This window comes from Pteropus vampyrus, unplaced genomic scaffold, assembly GCF_000151845.1.
Source record: "Pteropus vampyrus isolate Shadow unplaced genomic scaffold, Pvam_2.0 Scaffold273, whole genome shotgun sequence".
NCBI classification, from domain to species: Eukaryota; Metazoa; Chordata; class Mammalia; order Chiroptera; family Pteropodidae; genus Pteropus; species Pteropus vampyrus.
Window position 1 is genome coordinate 601,594 of NW_011889054.1, and position 18,096 is coordinate 619,689.

The window sequence follows — 18,096 nt, forward strand, 5'->3', positions numbered from 1 at the left end:
TTAGTAATGTTCTTGTGGCATCTTTGGGGTTTTCTATATAGAGAATCATATCATTTGCAAATAGCGACAGTCTGACTTCTTCATTTCCTGTTTGGATGCCTTTTATATCTTTCTCTTGTCTGACTGCACTTGCTAGGACTTCCAATGTTATGCTGAATAACAGTGGCGATAGGAACTGTTTATACCACATAAACAAATTAAAAAATTTGTTTTGCCTTGTTCCTGATCTTAGAGGGAAGGTTTTTAGTTTTTCACCATTAAGTATAATGTTGGCTGAGGGTTTGTCATAGATGGCCTTTATTAGGTTAAGGTACTTTCCTTCTATACCGATTCTGTGAAGTGTTTTGATTATAAATGGATGCTGTATCTTGTTGAAGGCTTTTTCTGAATCTATTGATATGATCATACAATTCTTATTTTTTAATTTGTTTATGTGGTATATCACATTAATTGATTTGCATATGTTGAACCATCTCTGTGCCTCTGGGATGAAGCCCACTTGATCGTGGTGTATAATCTTTTTAATACGTTACTGTATTTGGTTTGCTAGTATCTTATTTAGGATTTTTGCAACTGTGCTCATGAGAGATATTGGTTTGTAGTTTTCTTTTTTTGTGTGTTATCTTTACCAGGTTTTGGTATCAGAGTAATATTGGCCTCATAAAATGTGTTGGGAAGTATTGCCTCCTCTTTGATTTTTTGGGAGAGTTTGAGGAGAATAGGTATTAAATCTTCTTTAAATGTTTGGTAGAATTCACTGGTGAAGCCATCTGGTCCTGGACTTTTACTTTTTGGTAAGTTTTTCATGATTGTTTCAATTTGTGAATATTTATTTATAAGTTTTTGTGTGGACATATGTTTTCCATTCTCTTGGGTGTATCTCTAGAAGAGAAACTGTTGGGTCATATGGATGCTGTTTTAACTCTTTGAGGAGCTGCTCAACTCTCCTCCAAAGAGGCTGCACCATTTTACATTCACACATGGAGTATGAGGCTTCTTCTATGTATATTCTTGCCAAAATGCTTAAATCTAATGAGAAAACAAAAACATGAATCCTGATTTGGACACACTCTATAAGATAACTGGCCTGGACCCTTCAAAAATTTCAGTGTAATTAGAGATAAAATAAAAAAGGTGGTGGGGGGGTATAATTTAAAGGAGAATAAGGATGACAATTAAATGTAATGAGGGTACTTGACGTGTTCCTGGATTAAAAAAGAGAATCTATAAAGGCCATATTGGAGGCACATGGAGACATTTGAACTTGCATTTTATATTTTTTAATATTACAGCTACAAAGTAAACCTTCCTGAGTATGCTAATGGTATCATAGAATTCCCTGGTTCTAAGAAGACACTGAAGTATTTAAGGGCAACATCATGATGCCTGCGGCTGACTTTTACTTACATAAAGTGTATGCGTGGGTGCGTGTGTGTGCGTGTGTGTGTTTGTGCGTGTGTGTGTACATGTGCCAAAAATGTGGAGGGGAGTATCTATTACCAACTGGCTGAGTGTATATGAGTGTTTACTGTGCTGTTCTTTCTGGTCTTTTTCTAGTTGTGAAATTTTTCTTTAAAAAAGTTGAGAGTTAAAGTCATTCGAAGAACACAAACAAAAAATATCCCCCAACCTATAGAAAGCATGAATTAAAAAGGGGGTGAGGAAGAGAGTAAGCACTTTTCATATGCCTCAATTCATCTTGACTTCTGACAAGCTGATGTTAAAAAACTCAGAACCCCTCTTTAAGACTCGTATTTAGATCCGTGCTAGATTGACATGAAACAGAACCCTACTGAGATTTTCCTAGTCCTTCTAACTTGCCTTGGGCACATTATTTAACCTCTTTAGATTTCGGTTATCTGAACCACAAAAAGGTCTGGGTTGACCTAGAAGATAACTGAGGGTTCTTTCCAGCTCTGAAATTCTAAGACTCTATAATCCAACTTTCTGAGTGGGATTCAGGATGAATCTCCTTTTGAATATAGTCTCATTGGGGTGACACTTGAGGGCTTTTACTTCACAGGGCTTTAGATGGAACGAATGCTTTATCTCAATATTAACCAAGAATCCTTAATCACATTTAAACAGACAAGCCTTAACATGGTGGGAGGACCCTTGTGCCAAAGCACACTGCTCTCAGATGGGTCCTGTTGAACATCTGGTTCCCAGTCAGTGGCCTCTGGGCATCTCACCAATGAGCAAGCCTCCATCTGTGACCCAAGATACCCTTGGGACAGCCAGGGAGAAGAGATGGAATGTTCCCTTTAGCCCTTTCTATATCAGGCTTCCAGGATATAATTAGGAGTCCGCTCTCAGGACCCATTTGTAGGGAGTTGGGTTGAAAAGTGTCCCTGGGGAGAAGTGGGTGAGGAGTGAGCAGGCATCTTGTCTGGAGATGTTCTAGGATTTAAGATTATCTGATAAGTGATGAAGCAGTCCAGCTTTTAAGGGGAAAGGGAGATGCTCTTGGAACTAGCCAAAGTTAGGAAGGGGCCAAAGTGCCTCCATATTAGAACTACCCAGGAGATTTGAATCTCAGGCACCAAGATCCCAGGGCACCAGACATTTTCTCAACTTAAAAAAAAAATTATTTTTTTTTTAAGTCAGAAGGGAATAGAGGTTTAAAAAACCTTCCCAAGATGGCCATAATCTTATGCAATTCCAGATTTTATTATTCTCCAGTTCTAAAAAGGGTCTTTCATTCCTCTATAGTTTGGAAATTTAAGGATCACATGATACAGTTCTCTCATTCTACAAAAAAGAAAGCATTTTCAGAGAGGACCAGCAACTTGCCCAAGCTCACTAGCCACAAAGGCACAGTTCCAAAGCCTGCTTTGCTTCCCAGAACAGACCTTACTCTAAAACCCCAAGAGTGTCAGTCACAGTGTTCCTAAGGTTGCATAGACAACAGAAAATACTTCATTCTCCATATGGGTCCCATGCACCAGCTCACTGATAGGCACTGAGAATCAGGGACCATTCCTCACTGAAACAGACAGCTTGGAGGTGCAATGTATGTGTGTCTTTGCAGGGAGAAAGGAGAGATTATGTTCACACCCCTCTTCTTTCTCCTCCGTTGTTTCTTTCAACTGAATTAGACCAAACTAATGAGAAAGTCTAGAAGTCTGAATAAACTGGGAGTCAGGTGAGTTAAAACTTATAACCACACTTGAGACATAATCCAGGAAGAATATCAGAGTTAAAATGAGTCCTATTTATACCACTATCAGAATATACTCTTCAGGTCTTATTTGATCTTTCCTGGACTCTCTGGCACTAGTTCAAAGGTCACTGTCATGTTTTGTTTGTTTGTTTCAATTTGCAAAATGAATTTGAAATCATCTCTGGCTTATTTACTTTTCTCTTCTAGGAAAATAAAATTTTAAAATATTCTCCATGCAACCGTTTCAAATCCACTTAAAGGAAAGCTCTTCAATCTTCAAACTTCATCCAACAGATGCAAAACCCTGATATTTCTGTTACTTTTTAAATTGTATGACTCCTTTATGTAAATATTGATAGAGATAACACTGACAGTTGTGTGAGTTAGTTGGATACGAGCCAGGGAGAAAGGAATTGTCTGAAAGTGGCCAAGAACAGCTTTTGAGAAAGAGAAGCTTCCTTTCAAGTAATTTACTGCTTTCATCATCAAACCTTTGAATAAGGACTCAAGATCTGCCACTGCACGTACTTTATATCACCCACAGAGAAACGTGAAGCATAGTGGTTAACAGCTCTGCCTGGGAAGTCAGACAGACCATCTGGGTTCAGCTTTCAGCTTTGCCATGTAACACTTGTGTGATCTTGGGGACATTTTTTAACCCTCAATAAACCTCAGTTTCTGGATCTCCAAAGAGGGAGAAACTGATCATATCCACACTGGCACAGATTCACATTTGTTACAGTCTCCAACCTTAGGGAGCTAAGTATGGGAGGAGATGGCCCATGGTAAGTGCTATGACACAGGTGACACACACAGCAGGTATGTTAGCTGAGTAACACTCCTGGCCTCTGCCCCTGTCCTTTCTTCTATACTGTTAGAGGCCTGCCCCTTGAGGAGAGGCCTGGGGTCTTCCAGAGCTGATGATGACATTATGGGTAAGTGTATTTATCACATTCTAGGTTCAGTATTAGTCAGATTACATGACTTAGTTATAAGCCACATTCTCTGCCCTGAGCTTTAGACTAACATGACATTTTGGTCACCATATACTTCACTTCTTTGTCTTATTTCTCAATTACTTTAGAAATTAGCTGCTCAAGAGGATATTATTCATTGAATCTCTCTTCTAACTCATAAATAAGCCATTCTTCCTACAGAGCTGTTTTTCCCCTCTATGAGATTCCAAAACAGCTACCTGCTGATTCAGCTTAAAAAGGGTCATTGCCACTGACCTGACTTTCACAGACAGGAGACATTTGCAGTTCACCAAACACATCCCAAGAGCTGACTGAACATGGCTGGTCCCAAGTTTCCTACACTGGATTTTGAGCCCTATAACTATTCAAACTTCTTGATTATCCTGGAACTCAGAAGCAATATTTCCAATTGCTAAATGTTTCCTCAGAAAAAGAAAATCATGGTCATGTAGACTCTGTCTCTTTTTGCCTAGTATCATGATCTCAAATGCAAGGAGAGGCAAAAATATATCACATGAAAGAACAGCTCAGTCATGCTCTGAGATTGTGGATATCAACCCAGACAAAGCCCTAAGACAGCTCTGAATTTGTATTTATTTTCACACAAGGTTTTAATTGTTACTTCACTAACCATTATTGAGCCCAAATTGATGCAGAGATAAACAGGACATGATTCCCAATCTCAAAGAACTCCCAGCCTAAAGTGGAAAAGGTACATAAAGAATTATAATGTAAATATGGTCAATGCAAGTCATTACAGGTACACTGGAAAGAGTGCCTAACCCCAAGGAGGATGGAAGCAGGAGGTTGTCAAAGAAAGTTTGCTATGGTATTGGATGCCTTATTCAAGATGAATAAATGAAGTCAGTTGTTTATGAGTGCAAAGGGAATGGGTGGCAGGATATTCCAACAGATGGAGAACATGAGCAAACAGAGAGGCATGGGATATGCTGGAAACCACAATCCAATAGCGAAAGCAGATGAGGCTGGATGGTTTGTCAGAGACAAGTTCAAAAAAGAACACAATGTGGCCCTAAGATCACTTCTGTGGGATCATTAAAAAAAAAAAATCAGATTCCTTTGCTCCAAAAATTGGTTCTTCAATAGATAAGTTTCTGGCAAACTGGCCTTCATCCATGTCAAGCACTAGAGCCACAGAGGTGCGTAATTGCAGAGATGTCCTTGGCCTTCGTACAGCTTCCATTCTAGTGGAAGCCAAGAAAGTCTTGGATAGGCGAAGAAAGAAGGAAAAAACAGAGAGAAGAACATGTGCAAAGTCCTGGGCTTGAAGGAGCATTGTGAATACTGGGGCTGAAAGAGAGGAGGTCACTGTAGTTGGAGCTGAATAAGCAGCAGCAGAGTCATGGAGATGCTGCCGACAAGAGCCATGATGCTCGTTAAAACAAAGCCTGTCTGGTCTGTATTACCGGGTGCATTTCATTTTGTTTTTAATATCAAAACTTAATACAAAGTAACAACTTGAGTTTTCTGATGTTGTCCACCTGAAAACAGTTTTTGTTTTGTGTTTTTGGTTTTGTTTTTGTTTTTGGTATCATCCTTGAGAGCTGGAAGAAACACATGAATGTAGCATTCCCTTTGAGCTCAAAGGAAGCTGAGAGAGACAGTCATGTAACAGCTTCACACCGCAAGGACAGATGAAGACTAACAGGCACACAGCACATGCCCTGGGGGCACTGTGGAGAGAATCACTGAGGCTTTAGGGGCCGCTGGGAAACCTGTACTCAGAGGAATGTTCTTCCAGGGAAACAGGCCATTATATTCTTGAAGCCCTAGGATCTAGACTAATTGTCTATTTATCGTCTATTGAGCCTAACTTTTCACTTAGAAAGAACTTTTCTAAGAGCTTGTGCCATTCATTTAATTCATAAAACAAGTATGTGTCAAGTGCCTCCCACTGCCACGGGCTGGATCTTCACCATTTTCTAGGTGGAAATGACCATTAGCCTCTATCAGTCATTCATGTTAACATATAGCGGCAGAAATAATATCATCAATCTGGAAGCAGAGAAGCAAAACTATCATAAGTAGGTTTTCATAACCAAATTAAAGGAAGACTTGACCTTGCATAAGGGTTAGGAAGGACGTCAAGTCAAACCTTTGCTAACAATAAAATGGGTCATCTCTGGGAAAATAGAAAAAATAAAAACAGACCACTCTAACCACAGTGATAATGACTTGTGCCCTGTAGGTAAGAAAGTGGAGAGCATGATTCAAATAGACAAGCTCTTGTTTCCCTTAACACAAAGCCCATTGTCTGGGTACATTCAGGTGTGGGGACAGCCTGAGTGAGCCAACTACTTGGTCCAGCCTGGACCTTCCTTCTCGAGTGAAGGAGTAAAGAAATCACCAGAAATAGCATCATTTGTTAGGAAATATTCTTTCTCCAATTCTTTCGCCTCATCATTTAAAAAAAAAAAAATGTTAAATCAAGCAACTTGAAAGACATTACATGGATTCTGCCTCATCTTTCTGTCATTCTGATCCAAGATTTCCATGAGGGATGTTCTCGTCCACAGATACCTCTTCTTGTGGTGACATGTAAGAGCACCAGGAGATGCAGATGCCAGCATCTGCAGGAAGAAGGCACACTCATTCATCCATCCATCCATTCACTCATTCATTCAAAAAAGGTATTAAAAACCTAAAAAATGCTTTTAACCTCAGGAAGGGTGTGAGGATGCATCCGCAAACCATACACATTCTGGAACATGGATTTTCTTATTGCAAGTCTGGTATGTATGTCTTTCTGGTTCTTATTCTGGCATTTTTTTACTGCGTCTGAAAAAAACTGTTGGATTATATGAAATAAAACAGTCTATACTGATAGATATAACATTGTAATTGATGTACTGCCTTTATTAACTGGGAAGATAGTAAAAAAAATAAAATAATTTTTTAAATTTTGGTGGAAAAAGTAACTTGTTCAGGACACGGTAGAATATGATTTTTTGTTGTTGTTTTTTTAATGTACATTACCCATATGTTTAAATTTTATAATATCACCAGAAGCCAACATAGCCTTCATTTGAGGAAGAAAATAAAAAATATTGAAAGCTTTGATGATTTGCCCAAGACTGTTAAAACCGTAAATGACAGGCAAGGCAGGAAATCAATATTATATCAGCTATAGTCTATTTTATCTAGTACACAGAAAGAGAGCATACTAACTTGACTTTGGAAAGAGAAACTTTCTTATTTGGGGTAATTACTAACATTGTTAGGGCTCCAACAATCAAATGATCCAAATCATGATGATTATGATGATGATGGTGATAAAATCCCAACGTGAAGCCTCCACACAACTCAATAGGGAAGACATTCCACATCAACACAAAGCAGAGATACAACAGGAGGGGGCAGGAGTTTCAGGCACTGGGGGGAATTGGTGGCTACTGGTCAGTCATATTGGTCTCCCTTGCATGCCATCCTTCAACCACTTCCACTGCTCTCAGGATAAAAGGAAGGTAAGAACTTAGAGGCACCTAAAATACAAGCAGCCATTCCTATCGACCTCAATCATTTTGTAACTAACTCCACCTTAACTGTTTAAATGTTTAAAAGACTAGATGTGTCTTTGAAAGAGAATCTAGAAAAACTTTCTAGATCTTTCTCTACTCCTAATAAATTATACAATCATACGCAAAAGCAAACAATTAGTTAACCAGATCCTGTAAATGGTCAACTTAAACAAATCTTTACTTCTAACTACAAAAAGAAAGTGCCAAAATATTTTAAAATTTGAATTTACAAAATGCTAAGCAATAGTAACAATGCGAAAGTGACTTTACCTTACTTTAGATCATTCTTAATTAAACCTGACAAGAGTTTTATGTAGCACAAATCAAGATGAAGTACATGAGATATAATCTCTCAAAGTTCCCTGAAAACATTTAAGCTTCCAAAATCAAGTGTCAACTAAAAAACAAAAACAAACAAACAAACAAAAAAGCTGTTCTAGTTTCTAATGAATGTGGCTTTTATTTTAAAAGGAGGTTTACTGGTAAACATAACCATCCACCAGCAGGTGCATGTGCACACAGACAGACACACACACACACACACACACACACACACACACACACACACATCCTTTTAACAATTTGTTTCTGTTGGATTAGTTACTGTATCACATTTGAGCCACCCATCCTCTTTAAAAAAGCTTTTAATACACAGAGGATGCTTCCTAGTAAGTTTTTCCTGGGATAATATTGCAGAGCTTATTAACCAATAAATAAGAAAATCTACCTCTAAATTCAATAGTACTTGATGAACATGTGATTCCCTTGGCAAGACTCCAAAACAAACCCTGGGAGGGAATGGGTAATTTACTTCTTGACATAAATTTATGGCATTCATTCACCTCTGAAGTCACTGGGTGTTCAGAAAAAGCAAGTCTGAGGGGACAGCAGTAATGACACATCTGTTACCTCTCTACTATCAGAAAATGAGAGCACAGCTTTGCCATGAGGAGAAGGCAAATAGTGAAGGACTTTAGCTCTAACAAAAATTTAACTAGCATCGCTGATGATTTAACTTTTATTAGAGTATTGATTTGTGAGGGTGTTTTATATGGTTCCCTTTATATTTTAAGATAGCAACAAAATTGGATATAATTGAAAAGACTCAAGGCGAATATTTCACATATGTTGGATAGATGGACTGATGTCCATGTAGACTGGCAGTCACACTAGTTCCTGGATTGTTTGTAACTTTTGTGAGATCTCACCTGATTTTTGAAAGCATTTCTTTGGATGTGGTAGGTTCATACCTAGCCTTGAGGTAGGAGAAGAAATTAATATTTCAATGGACAAATCAATCTAATGAATCATTGGTCCTAAAACTCATCTCCCATGCCAGGCTTAAAGGGGATGGGTGATCAGATTTACTTGTGACAGTGATTGAGAAGAAAACCAGTTCTTTCTCCATCCTATTCTTTTCCATTGTCCAAACTCTTACATTTCAAGCTCTGATTATAGCAACTTCACACTAATATCACATCAATTAAGCAGAGAACTATTATCATAAATAGAAAAACTCCAGCCTAGGATTTTGGTGGAGAAGTTGTTGTTGTTGTTGTTGTTGTTGTTGTTGTTGTTGTTGTGCCACTAACTAGAACTCCCAGTTCTTAGGAGAAAAAAATGTACCACGTGATTTTTAATTTCCAATAAGGCACGGGAATAAAGAGCTAAGTTTAACATCTGCCAGAGAACCAGCAACCCTGGGCTACAGCCAAATTCTGAACATGGGCCTCCCTGTTCCCAGAGACTCATGTAGAATCTGACTTTTCAAATTGGATGAGAAAGTAGGACTTAAAAATATATTTAAACAGATGTTTTAAAAATGAGAAAATAAGAGGGTCTTAAAATACTTCAAGCTCTGAGAAACTCGTCTATAAAAAGTGACATAAATTGACCATTTTCACTTAACAGGGCCTGATTTCCTCATATGAATCTTTAACAGACTCTTCTGTAACTTCAGCCTCTTGCTTTCTGAGAATGAAAAGTTAAGTTGGAAAAGTTGTATATACAGAGATGTGAGACATTATCAAAGTTCTTTTGGTGTTAAAACATGTCATCACCTGTGATCCTACCCCATAAATACCAGACTTCGTTGCTTAAATGTAGTTGAATATCTGATGCTTAAGTTCAATACCTGGTAAATTATCATCTCAATAAATAAAAATATCTATCAACAATGAGTTAAAAATATACAATTACTTAATTTCCTAATGTGTCATGTTTCTAATTACTCACAAAACAAAACTGTAAGCTATTTCTATTATAAACAAAAATCTACACCTCGGGTATGTTATCAACAAAACCTGTATCCCTGATTCTTTACTGATTAAAAAAAAAACTATAATTTCCACGTAGGGACAAGAGAAAAAGGAGGGCAAGAAGGTGCCACTAATGTGATCTCTGGAAGATGAGATGCAGCCTTTTCCTCTTCCCTGACCCCACCCATTGCTGGAAGCTCTGGGCATGATGCTGTGTTGGGCCCCTGTGAGACTCAATGGAAATAAACACAGAATCTGACCTGAATTCAAAAATGTCTCCTGGAGATGCTGTCAAGGCTATCGTCACCTATCCAAGGCAGCCATGGCTGAACAAAACAAACATCCTCAATTTACCTTTGGGTGGAGACTAATTAGATCATTCCATAGGAAAGATTACCAGAAGTCTCCCTCCCACTATGGAAAGATTGATAGACTAATCAAATCCAAACTAAACACCTCCAAACAATATTAAGGTACATATATCAGTGGTTCTCAACCTTGGCTGCCTAATCAGAATCACCTGGGAAGCTTCCACACATCAATCCAAAAGCTCAGGTTGCATTCCAAGAATACTTAGCTCCTGCTTTCAAGGTTGGTGCCCTGGGCAGCAACAGAAAATACCCATGTGCAGACAAGACTGCAAACCGACCACTGCTTTGGAAGTCCTGTTGTCTGATAAACTCAGCAGTCCAAGGGGCTGAAACACAAGACATTGCAGGGAATTGATGATAAAAGTATGCTTACCCAAATGTACAACCTTTTGTTTGTACAAAATTTGAAAATTTCAAATAGAATAAGCAGAAGCCTCGTGAGGCAATTCAACCCCCCAAATTCAGCCTTTCAAGAGCTGTGGTTGGCGAGATGGCCCAAGCCCACCATCTCAACTGAGACTTGGAATTCAGCAAAATCTAATGGACGAGTAAGATGCTCTTTGAAGGGCGTTTCAAGACCTCACACTTCTAGAAACACTGACTTAAATGAGGTACTTGGAGTGAAATGGCTGGCAAAATACTTCTCTTACTGTTTAATTATTCACTCTCCTTTCAAAAATGTTTTTGTGTTTGAGATGAGCCCTTACAATCAAATTTGTGTAGGTTACATGCAAATATGACATGACCCTAGAGTAGCTAAAAGCTCCTAAAAGCAAGGGGATCAGAGAAGAAGCTGGGGTGTGCTGCCAAGAGGGCCTATAGACCTAATTAATTTTTCTAGGGATCACTGAATATAGAACTAGAAGGCTTTTGAGAAGTCAGGCAGGCTGTCTTTTGCCAATGAGAAATTCTGTATCTAAATCATCCGAGCAGATACTACAGAATCTGTAAGGGGATCAGAAAGATTTCCTTTACCGCGGGACAGGCCTAGAATGAAAATTTTCCAAGTTGGAGGAACTACAAGCAACAACAACAAAAAAATGAAACTCTTTGGGCTTCGGTGAAATCATCACTAGTAAACATGAGTTATAAGCTAACTCAAATTTAAGAGGTCTGCCACCAAGCAAATGCCTTTGTAATATTGGGTCAAGAAGTCATAAATTCTAAACCGTGCCCATACAACACTCTTGAGAGACAGTCATATAAATTAAGGCCTATCAATAGAGTGAACAAATACTTATTAATCATTTCTTTAAAAATAAAACAGGCAAGGTAGAAGAAAAGATTATTCAAGGCTATATCTTAATTGAAAGAACATTTTGGTTAAAAATCAAATGCTGAACTAAATTTCTGATAAACTTCCTTTCATAAGCAGCCTGTCAAATAATAGGCAAAGATTTTCAACAACCTAGCAGAACAATAATCTCGCTAACATTGAAAATTTAAAAACCTCTAAAATTACTTTTCATTTCCTTCTAGATACATTTAAGAAAGTGTTTCCAGCTCTGAAAAAAAATCAGATAAACACTCAGCAATAAGAATTGAGGGAGAGTACACACGCCACCGTGAAAATAAAAGCTAGTGAAGGTTGTTCATCCCTGTCTTAAATAATCAATTGTTTTAAGCGATGCGATACTTCGTAAAGAATTTAATATATATTATGCTTCTTAAACTAATTATTTAATACTGTTGGAACACTAATCAATTTATCATTTTATGGCCTAAGTGAGCATGGTACTTTGTTACAGTTTCATGTTTAGAATCAGGACTAGTCTACAGAGAAAAAACAAGAAGGAATGGATGAAAATGACCTAAACAAGTAACAGAAGAAACAATGAGTCCATTTTTGGTTTCTGAACTTGTCCCGGTATTAACCTCATATTTCTTGAGTGCCATTTAATTTGTAAAGCACTTTGTTTTGCTCATGTTGGCTTATGAAGTAGACAGAGCACGTGTGGTCTACATTTAACAGATAGGGAAATGCAAGACCAGAGAGGTTACATGGCTTCTCCTAGGACTAGGGTGGGCAACTAAATCCACTTGTGGCCTGTTTTCATATGGCCCATGAGTTAAGAATGGCATTTACATTTTGCAAATAGAGTTTCCAGTGAGCCCCACACATTCATTTATGCATTGCCTATGGCTGCTGTTTGCATTGCAACAGCAGAGCTAAGTAGTTGCCACAGAAACCAGATAGCCCTCAGAGCCAAAAATATTTTCTCTGTGGCCCTTTACAGGATAAGTGTGCTGACTCTTGCCTGAGACCCACAGGGGAGCCATGAGCAGAGCCCAGATTTTTGGGAACCAATCCAGTGTTCTTTCCACTCAATCCTTTGCCTCTCCTTAAGCTATTTCAGCATGTTTTTCTTCCCAGGCACATATCTGAGAGATAAGAGGGAGTTTATGAAGCACGAAAGTAGGTACTTGAAGTAGAAAGAAAGAAGGCCTTGAGAATGAAGCCAGATACCTCAAATGAGAGGAGAGAGGAGGTGCAGTTGAATTGTTTCATAGTTTCGTAGGTCTGTGGAAGGAGAGGTCATTCTGCCTCAGGATGGACCATATTCAGTCTCACCTATATTAGATGATTTAAATAATGAGATTTGGGACCTTTTGACTTCATATTTAGATTAGATTTGAGACATAGAGTTGATGGTGGAATGGGTTAAGACTCTGGGGGATACTGGAATGGGGTGAATGTATTTTGCTTGTAGGATGGACATGAATGGAGGGAGTCAGAGGGAAGACTGTGCAGGGTTGAATAGTGTCCCCCTGAAATTCATGCAAACTGCAACCTCAGGAAGTAACTTTATTTGGAAATAGGATCTTTGCAGACGTAATCAAGTTATGATAAGGTCGTCCTGGATTAGGGTGGACTCTAATCCAATGACTGGTGTCTTTATAAGAGGAAAATTTAGGCACAAACAGAGGAGAATACCATGTGAATGCAGAGACACACTGGGGAGGGGGTGGAAGGGAGCAGGAGAAATGGATATGATGACAGAGGAAGGGAATGAAAAGGAAGATTCATTCATCGAAGATTGCCAGCAACCACCAGAAGTCAGGAGAGAAGCATGGAACAGTCTCCGTCAGAGACTCCAGTTGGAACCACTCAACCTTGATTTTGGACTTCTAGCCTTCAGAATTGTGAAAGAATAAATTTCTCTTTGAAGCCCCCAGTTTGAGGTACTTTGGTACAGCAGCTATAGGAAACCAACACAGATGAGCAGACCAATGGAAGTGGCCTTATGAAAAAGAATTAAGATCGAGAGAAAAGAAAAAAGTAGTGGAATGTCGAACCCCATAAAACCTTTTTGTTTAAAATATAAACTCAGAGTACCTCTAGAAGACCTTGAAGAAAAACAAAACAAAACAAAAACCCGGAGACCTTGATTACTAAATTTGATTGGGTTTTACAAACATGTTGCCAAAGTAAGCAGAACTGACTTATACTTAAGCATTTTCTACCCAATAGGTCTGTTTACAAATCCATTCCTAAATTCTAAGCTTTCCCCAGCCACCCCACTACGACTGAGAAACAAAATGCATTTTACAACAGAGAAAAATAGATTAACTGAACTGCAAGACATACCTCTTCTCCTAATCTTAAATTTCCACAGAGGCCTTAATTTTTACAATACTTTGTACAAGGTGATTAAAAAAGAACTGCACGTGTTCAGAAAGATGTAATTCATGTACTCGAAACCGTAAAGGAATCATCAGTCACCTCTAGAATCTCCCGATGGCTCAATATGCACCTCTGACATTACTTCACACCAGATATAGTAAAGGCTAACCCACCTCAACATACACACACATTTTTCAGGATAACATTGTTGAAGGTTAAAGCCGTAGGCAAGATACATTCTTTCTTTTCTTCAAGACTGCAAGGAAATGGTAGTAAAGACATGATTTGCAGACATAGTGTAAAAATAAGTCTAAAATATGGTGCACGCTGTTTTTCTATGTAATCCAGTCACTGAGTAAAAATTCAGATTGCTTCAAAAACTTTTGTTTATATTTATATAAAATATACATGAATATGGGTGCCACAAGTTCACGATAAAGTTGCCCTTGGGGTCTACACCAAAGCCCGTGCAATTCTAGCATTTTAGCAGCCAAATTTCTTTTTAATAGATCCATGAGGTACTCATCTTAGACATAATTTTTCTCTTTATCATCACATCATGTTATAAATTGGTATTATTTTAAATAAACTCTATTTCTAATCCATATTCTTAATGAACTCTACATAGTATTTTCTGACAGATTTGCATTCCAGTATACCATATAAAATTTTATTTGCCTCCTCCTCCCACCCTCCTGCCTCATTATTTTCCTATAATCTTAAACAGATTTGTATTTTAAATAACCCGCGGTGATAGGAAAGCCAATGCCAGCTTGATATCATTACTTTTTCGGAGTCCATTGCTAGCTGGGACATAAGCACCTCTCTCATAAGCTATTACTTAACTCCCAAGAAGGGCCAGCTCCCAAAATAAAGAAAACTCAGTGCTTTCTTTGAGAAGTCTGCAGGGCATGTGTGAAAATGTTCCCTAAGACTGGGAATTCTTGAAAATTTGGCCATTGTAAACCCAAGGCCTCCATTGCTCCAATGAAAAATTAACCGAGTATCTTAGCTGAAAGAGAAAATGTAGTATAAGTGATAGAGATTTATATGATGGAATTAAAATATCTTCCTTTTCTCAGTGACTGAAATAAGCAGCAACCTAAATGACGGCCCACAATTCTGAACCTCTGCACATGGGGCAGCCCCACACCAATACTGTGACAGAACTGCAGAAGACTGCAGGGCAGACTAAATTCATCACATTGCTGTAGGGTTTTAGCTCAAGAGTTTCTTTTGGCCTCTAACCAAAGCACTTGGTAAATCTTTTTGTTCAAAGTCATCTGCTAACCAGAGTAGGAAAGCATGCAATCACAAGTAGGGCCAATGCCCCTAAAGCGCTTTACCTTATTCTGTTCACACACATACTGTATCCTCAGGGTGTCCATGGCTCTGATCATGGCTTGCATGGCAGTGAATATGTTTTGGTAAACCAGCTTTGTGAACCCCTTTCTGTCTTCATCGCTGTAACCAGACCCATGGATAATTCTCATTTGCTTGATAAAGGTGCTCTTGCCACTTTCACCAGTGCCTAATAAGACAGAACAAGCAAAAAACGCAGTCAGCTGTCTTCAAAAGGAACACAGTAAGAAAAGACCACCTGGCAGTGTTGGTCTATGTCACGATTAACAAGCTGATGGAGTGGGCTTGGAAAAAGGCCTGCTGAATGCTGATACAGGGTGGAACCATCCTAAACCCTGGGCAGAGGGGTTTTTACCCTGGACCCTGTGCTTCAGAAGCCCTCAAAGATCCCTTTCCCTCTCTCCTCCTCCTCACCACGCAAGTCTGAGTGACTTGGAGTAATCCTAAACATCGGCTCTTGTGACTAACACTGTTTAGGCCACAGGGAATCGCTCCCCTACATCTCTTGCCTTGAATCCTCAAAAGAATTGGCAACTGTGTCTGAAAGCGCCAGACATTTGAGGATTTTGCCACCACTAATACAGCAGTGGCAGTGATGGGGGCTGCTTCAGAGTGCAGAGAGGATGTGAGCAGCTAGAACACTTGGATAAGAGAAAAAGCTAATAAACTTGTCAATTCCTTCCTTTCAGATACATGATACAGTTGATCTTTGAACAATGAAGCACCATCCCCAGTTGTGCCAAGTGTCTATATTCTTGCTTCTCCTCATATTCCAATTTGTGGTTCAGGAGGTCCTCTAACATCTGCACATGGCAGCCAAGGAACAGTTTAGAGAATCAAACCATTTTTGTTGCTCTTAAATCTGTATAGATGTCCAGGCATAACATGTGTAAAATTGGATGCCAGGGCTTTACAATAGTATTAGATTGAGATATTGCTTGAAAAGATAGTAAAAGTTGTAGCGTAAGTGACAGAGATTTATATGATGGAATTAAAATTTTCTAATATTTTCTGTGATAAAATAATTTATTGTATGAGAGCCTATTACCACATTTGAAACATGGTATGTTACATACATGATTTCTTTCGATCTAAGTACTGCTTTAAGGATTTTGCTAACAAATCAAGTTGGCATGCCCTCTGGAGGGCAAAGTTTCTTTTAATTGAAATGATTGAAAAGCTATCTCAAACTAAAATGACTCAAGGTGTACATTTCAAATCTGTGAATTGTATGGTATACAAATTATATTTTAGTAAAGCTGTTACAAAATAAGAAAAGTTGTCTAACAATATTTATCAAAAGAACACAAATTATATGAAAACCTTAATTAAAACATTATTAGTGATTTTTCTATAAAGAAAAAATTACGGAAAAAAAATAATTTAACTATAAAATCTTTATTTTATTACTCACACACATCTCGTTGACCCAACAGAATACCAAGACAGTACATTTATAGTTAAATTCAATCATCTTTGTTGTTTTGCTGACTCTTATTCATAAAAAAATGTAGTTATACATATCTTTTTAGACATTTTAGTTACAGAAACATGTTTCGAGGGTAGGAAGATAGAACATATTGATAATAGTTTGTTAGCTTAATTATAACCTGTAACTGTTAAGACTTATGGGATATGAGTGTCCATCTGTATCCAAATTGGGGCCCTGAGAAACACTTAGTGCAGGGGTGCCCAACCCTGGGGCTGCAGACTAGTACCGGTCCGTGGCCTGTTAGGAACCAGGCCGCACAGCAAGAAGTGAGCAGCAGGCTAGCTAGCGGAGATTCATCTGTATTTGCAGCCTCTCCCCAGCACTAACATCACCGCTTCAGCTCCACCTCAGATCATTAGGCATTAGATTCTCATAGGAGCCCCAGTCCCTGGTGCCAAAAAGGTTGGGGACCGCTGACCTAGCAGATTTGTTCAATTTTTCCCATGTGGAAAATTAAGACAACTCTTAGTATTTGATAATATTTTTTCTCAAAAAAAAAAAAAATTCCTTCAGATTGATCTTTTCAAAACACAAACCTGCTTTTCTGTCCATTTTTCCATCCTCAGTTCAAAACCCTCAAAGATTTCCCACTCTGCTCAGAAAGACAGATAAAACGTAATATGGCCAACAAGGCTATATGGTCTGGCTGCTCCATCTTCACCAGCCACTTTTCACAACACACTTTCTTCCACCTTCTGCATTCCAACCACGCTGTCTTTTCAAACTCTCCCTTCTTATAGCCTTGGCACACACTTTGCACTTTCCTAAAATGGTTTGCCTTCTTCCTGCTCACCTTTGCCCTTGGCCTGGCCTCCCTGACAAGGTCAAGTCCTTGTATTGTAGGTTTTCATGGTACCATGAGCTACTCTTTGTAATATACGTTCCTGTACTTTTGCCCATTAATGTCATTCTCCATTTAACATGTGTCTCTCCTACCAGCCTATAAGTTCCATAAGGTAGATGGGGGCCATGTTTGTTTTTATTCATACTGTCTCTCCTTGTGCCAAGTATAGTGCCTGACACTTGGCACATGCTTAATAAGCTAAAAAAAAAAATGGTGGTAAGATACACATAACAAAATTTAAGTGTACAGTTTAGTAGTATTAAGTACATTCACATTGTTGTGCAATCAATCTCCAGAACTCTACATCCTGCAGAACTGAAACTCTATACCCGTTAAACAACTCCCCATTCTTCTCTCCCCCTGGCCTCTGATATCCACCATTCAACTCTGTCTCTATGAATTTGACTAGGTAACCCATGTAAGTGGAATCATACAGTATTTGTCTTTTTGTGACTGGCTTACTTC

At 38.6% G+C, this 18,096-nt stretch overlaps 1 protein-coding gene across 1 annotated transcript in view; it reads right to left on the reverse strand.

Annotated features, from left to right (window-relative positions):
• The window catches only part of GNA14 (G protein subunit alpha 14), a 164,612-nt gene that overhangs the window by 71,039 nt on the left and 75,477 nt on the right, over positions 1-18,096 (reverse strand). The window contains exon 2 of the mRNA XM_011375492.2: positions 15,280-15,464. Coding sequence (XP_011373794.1) covers positions 15,280-15,464 — 185 coding nt within the window. The remainder of the gene's footprint in view (positions 1-15,279; positions 15,465-18,096) is intronic.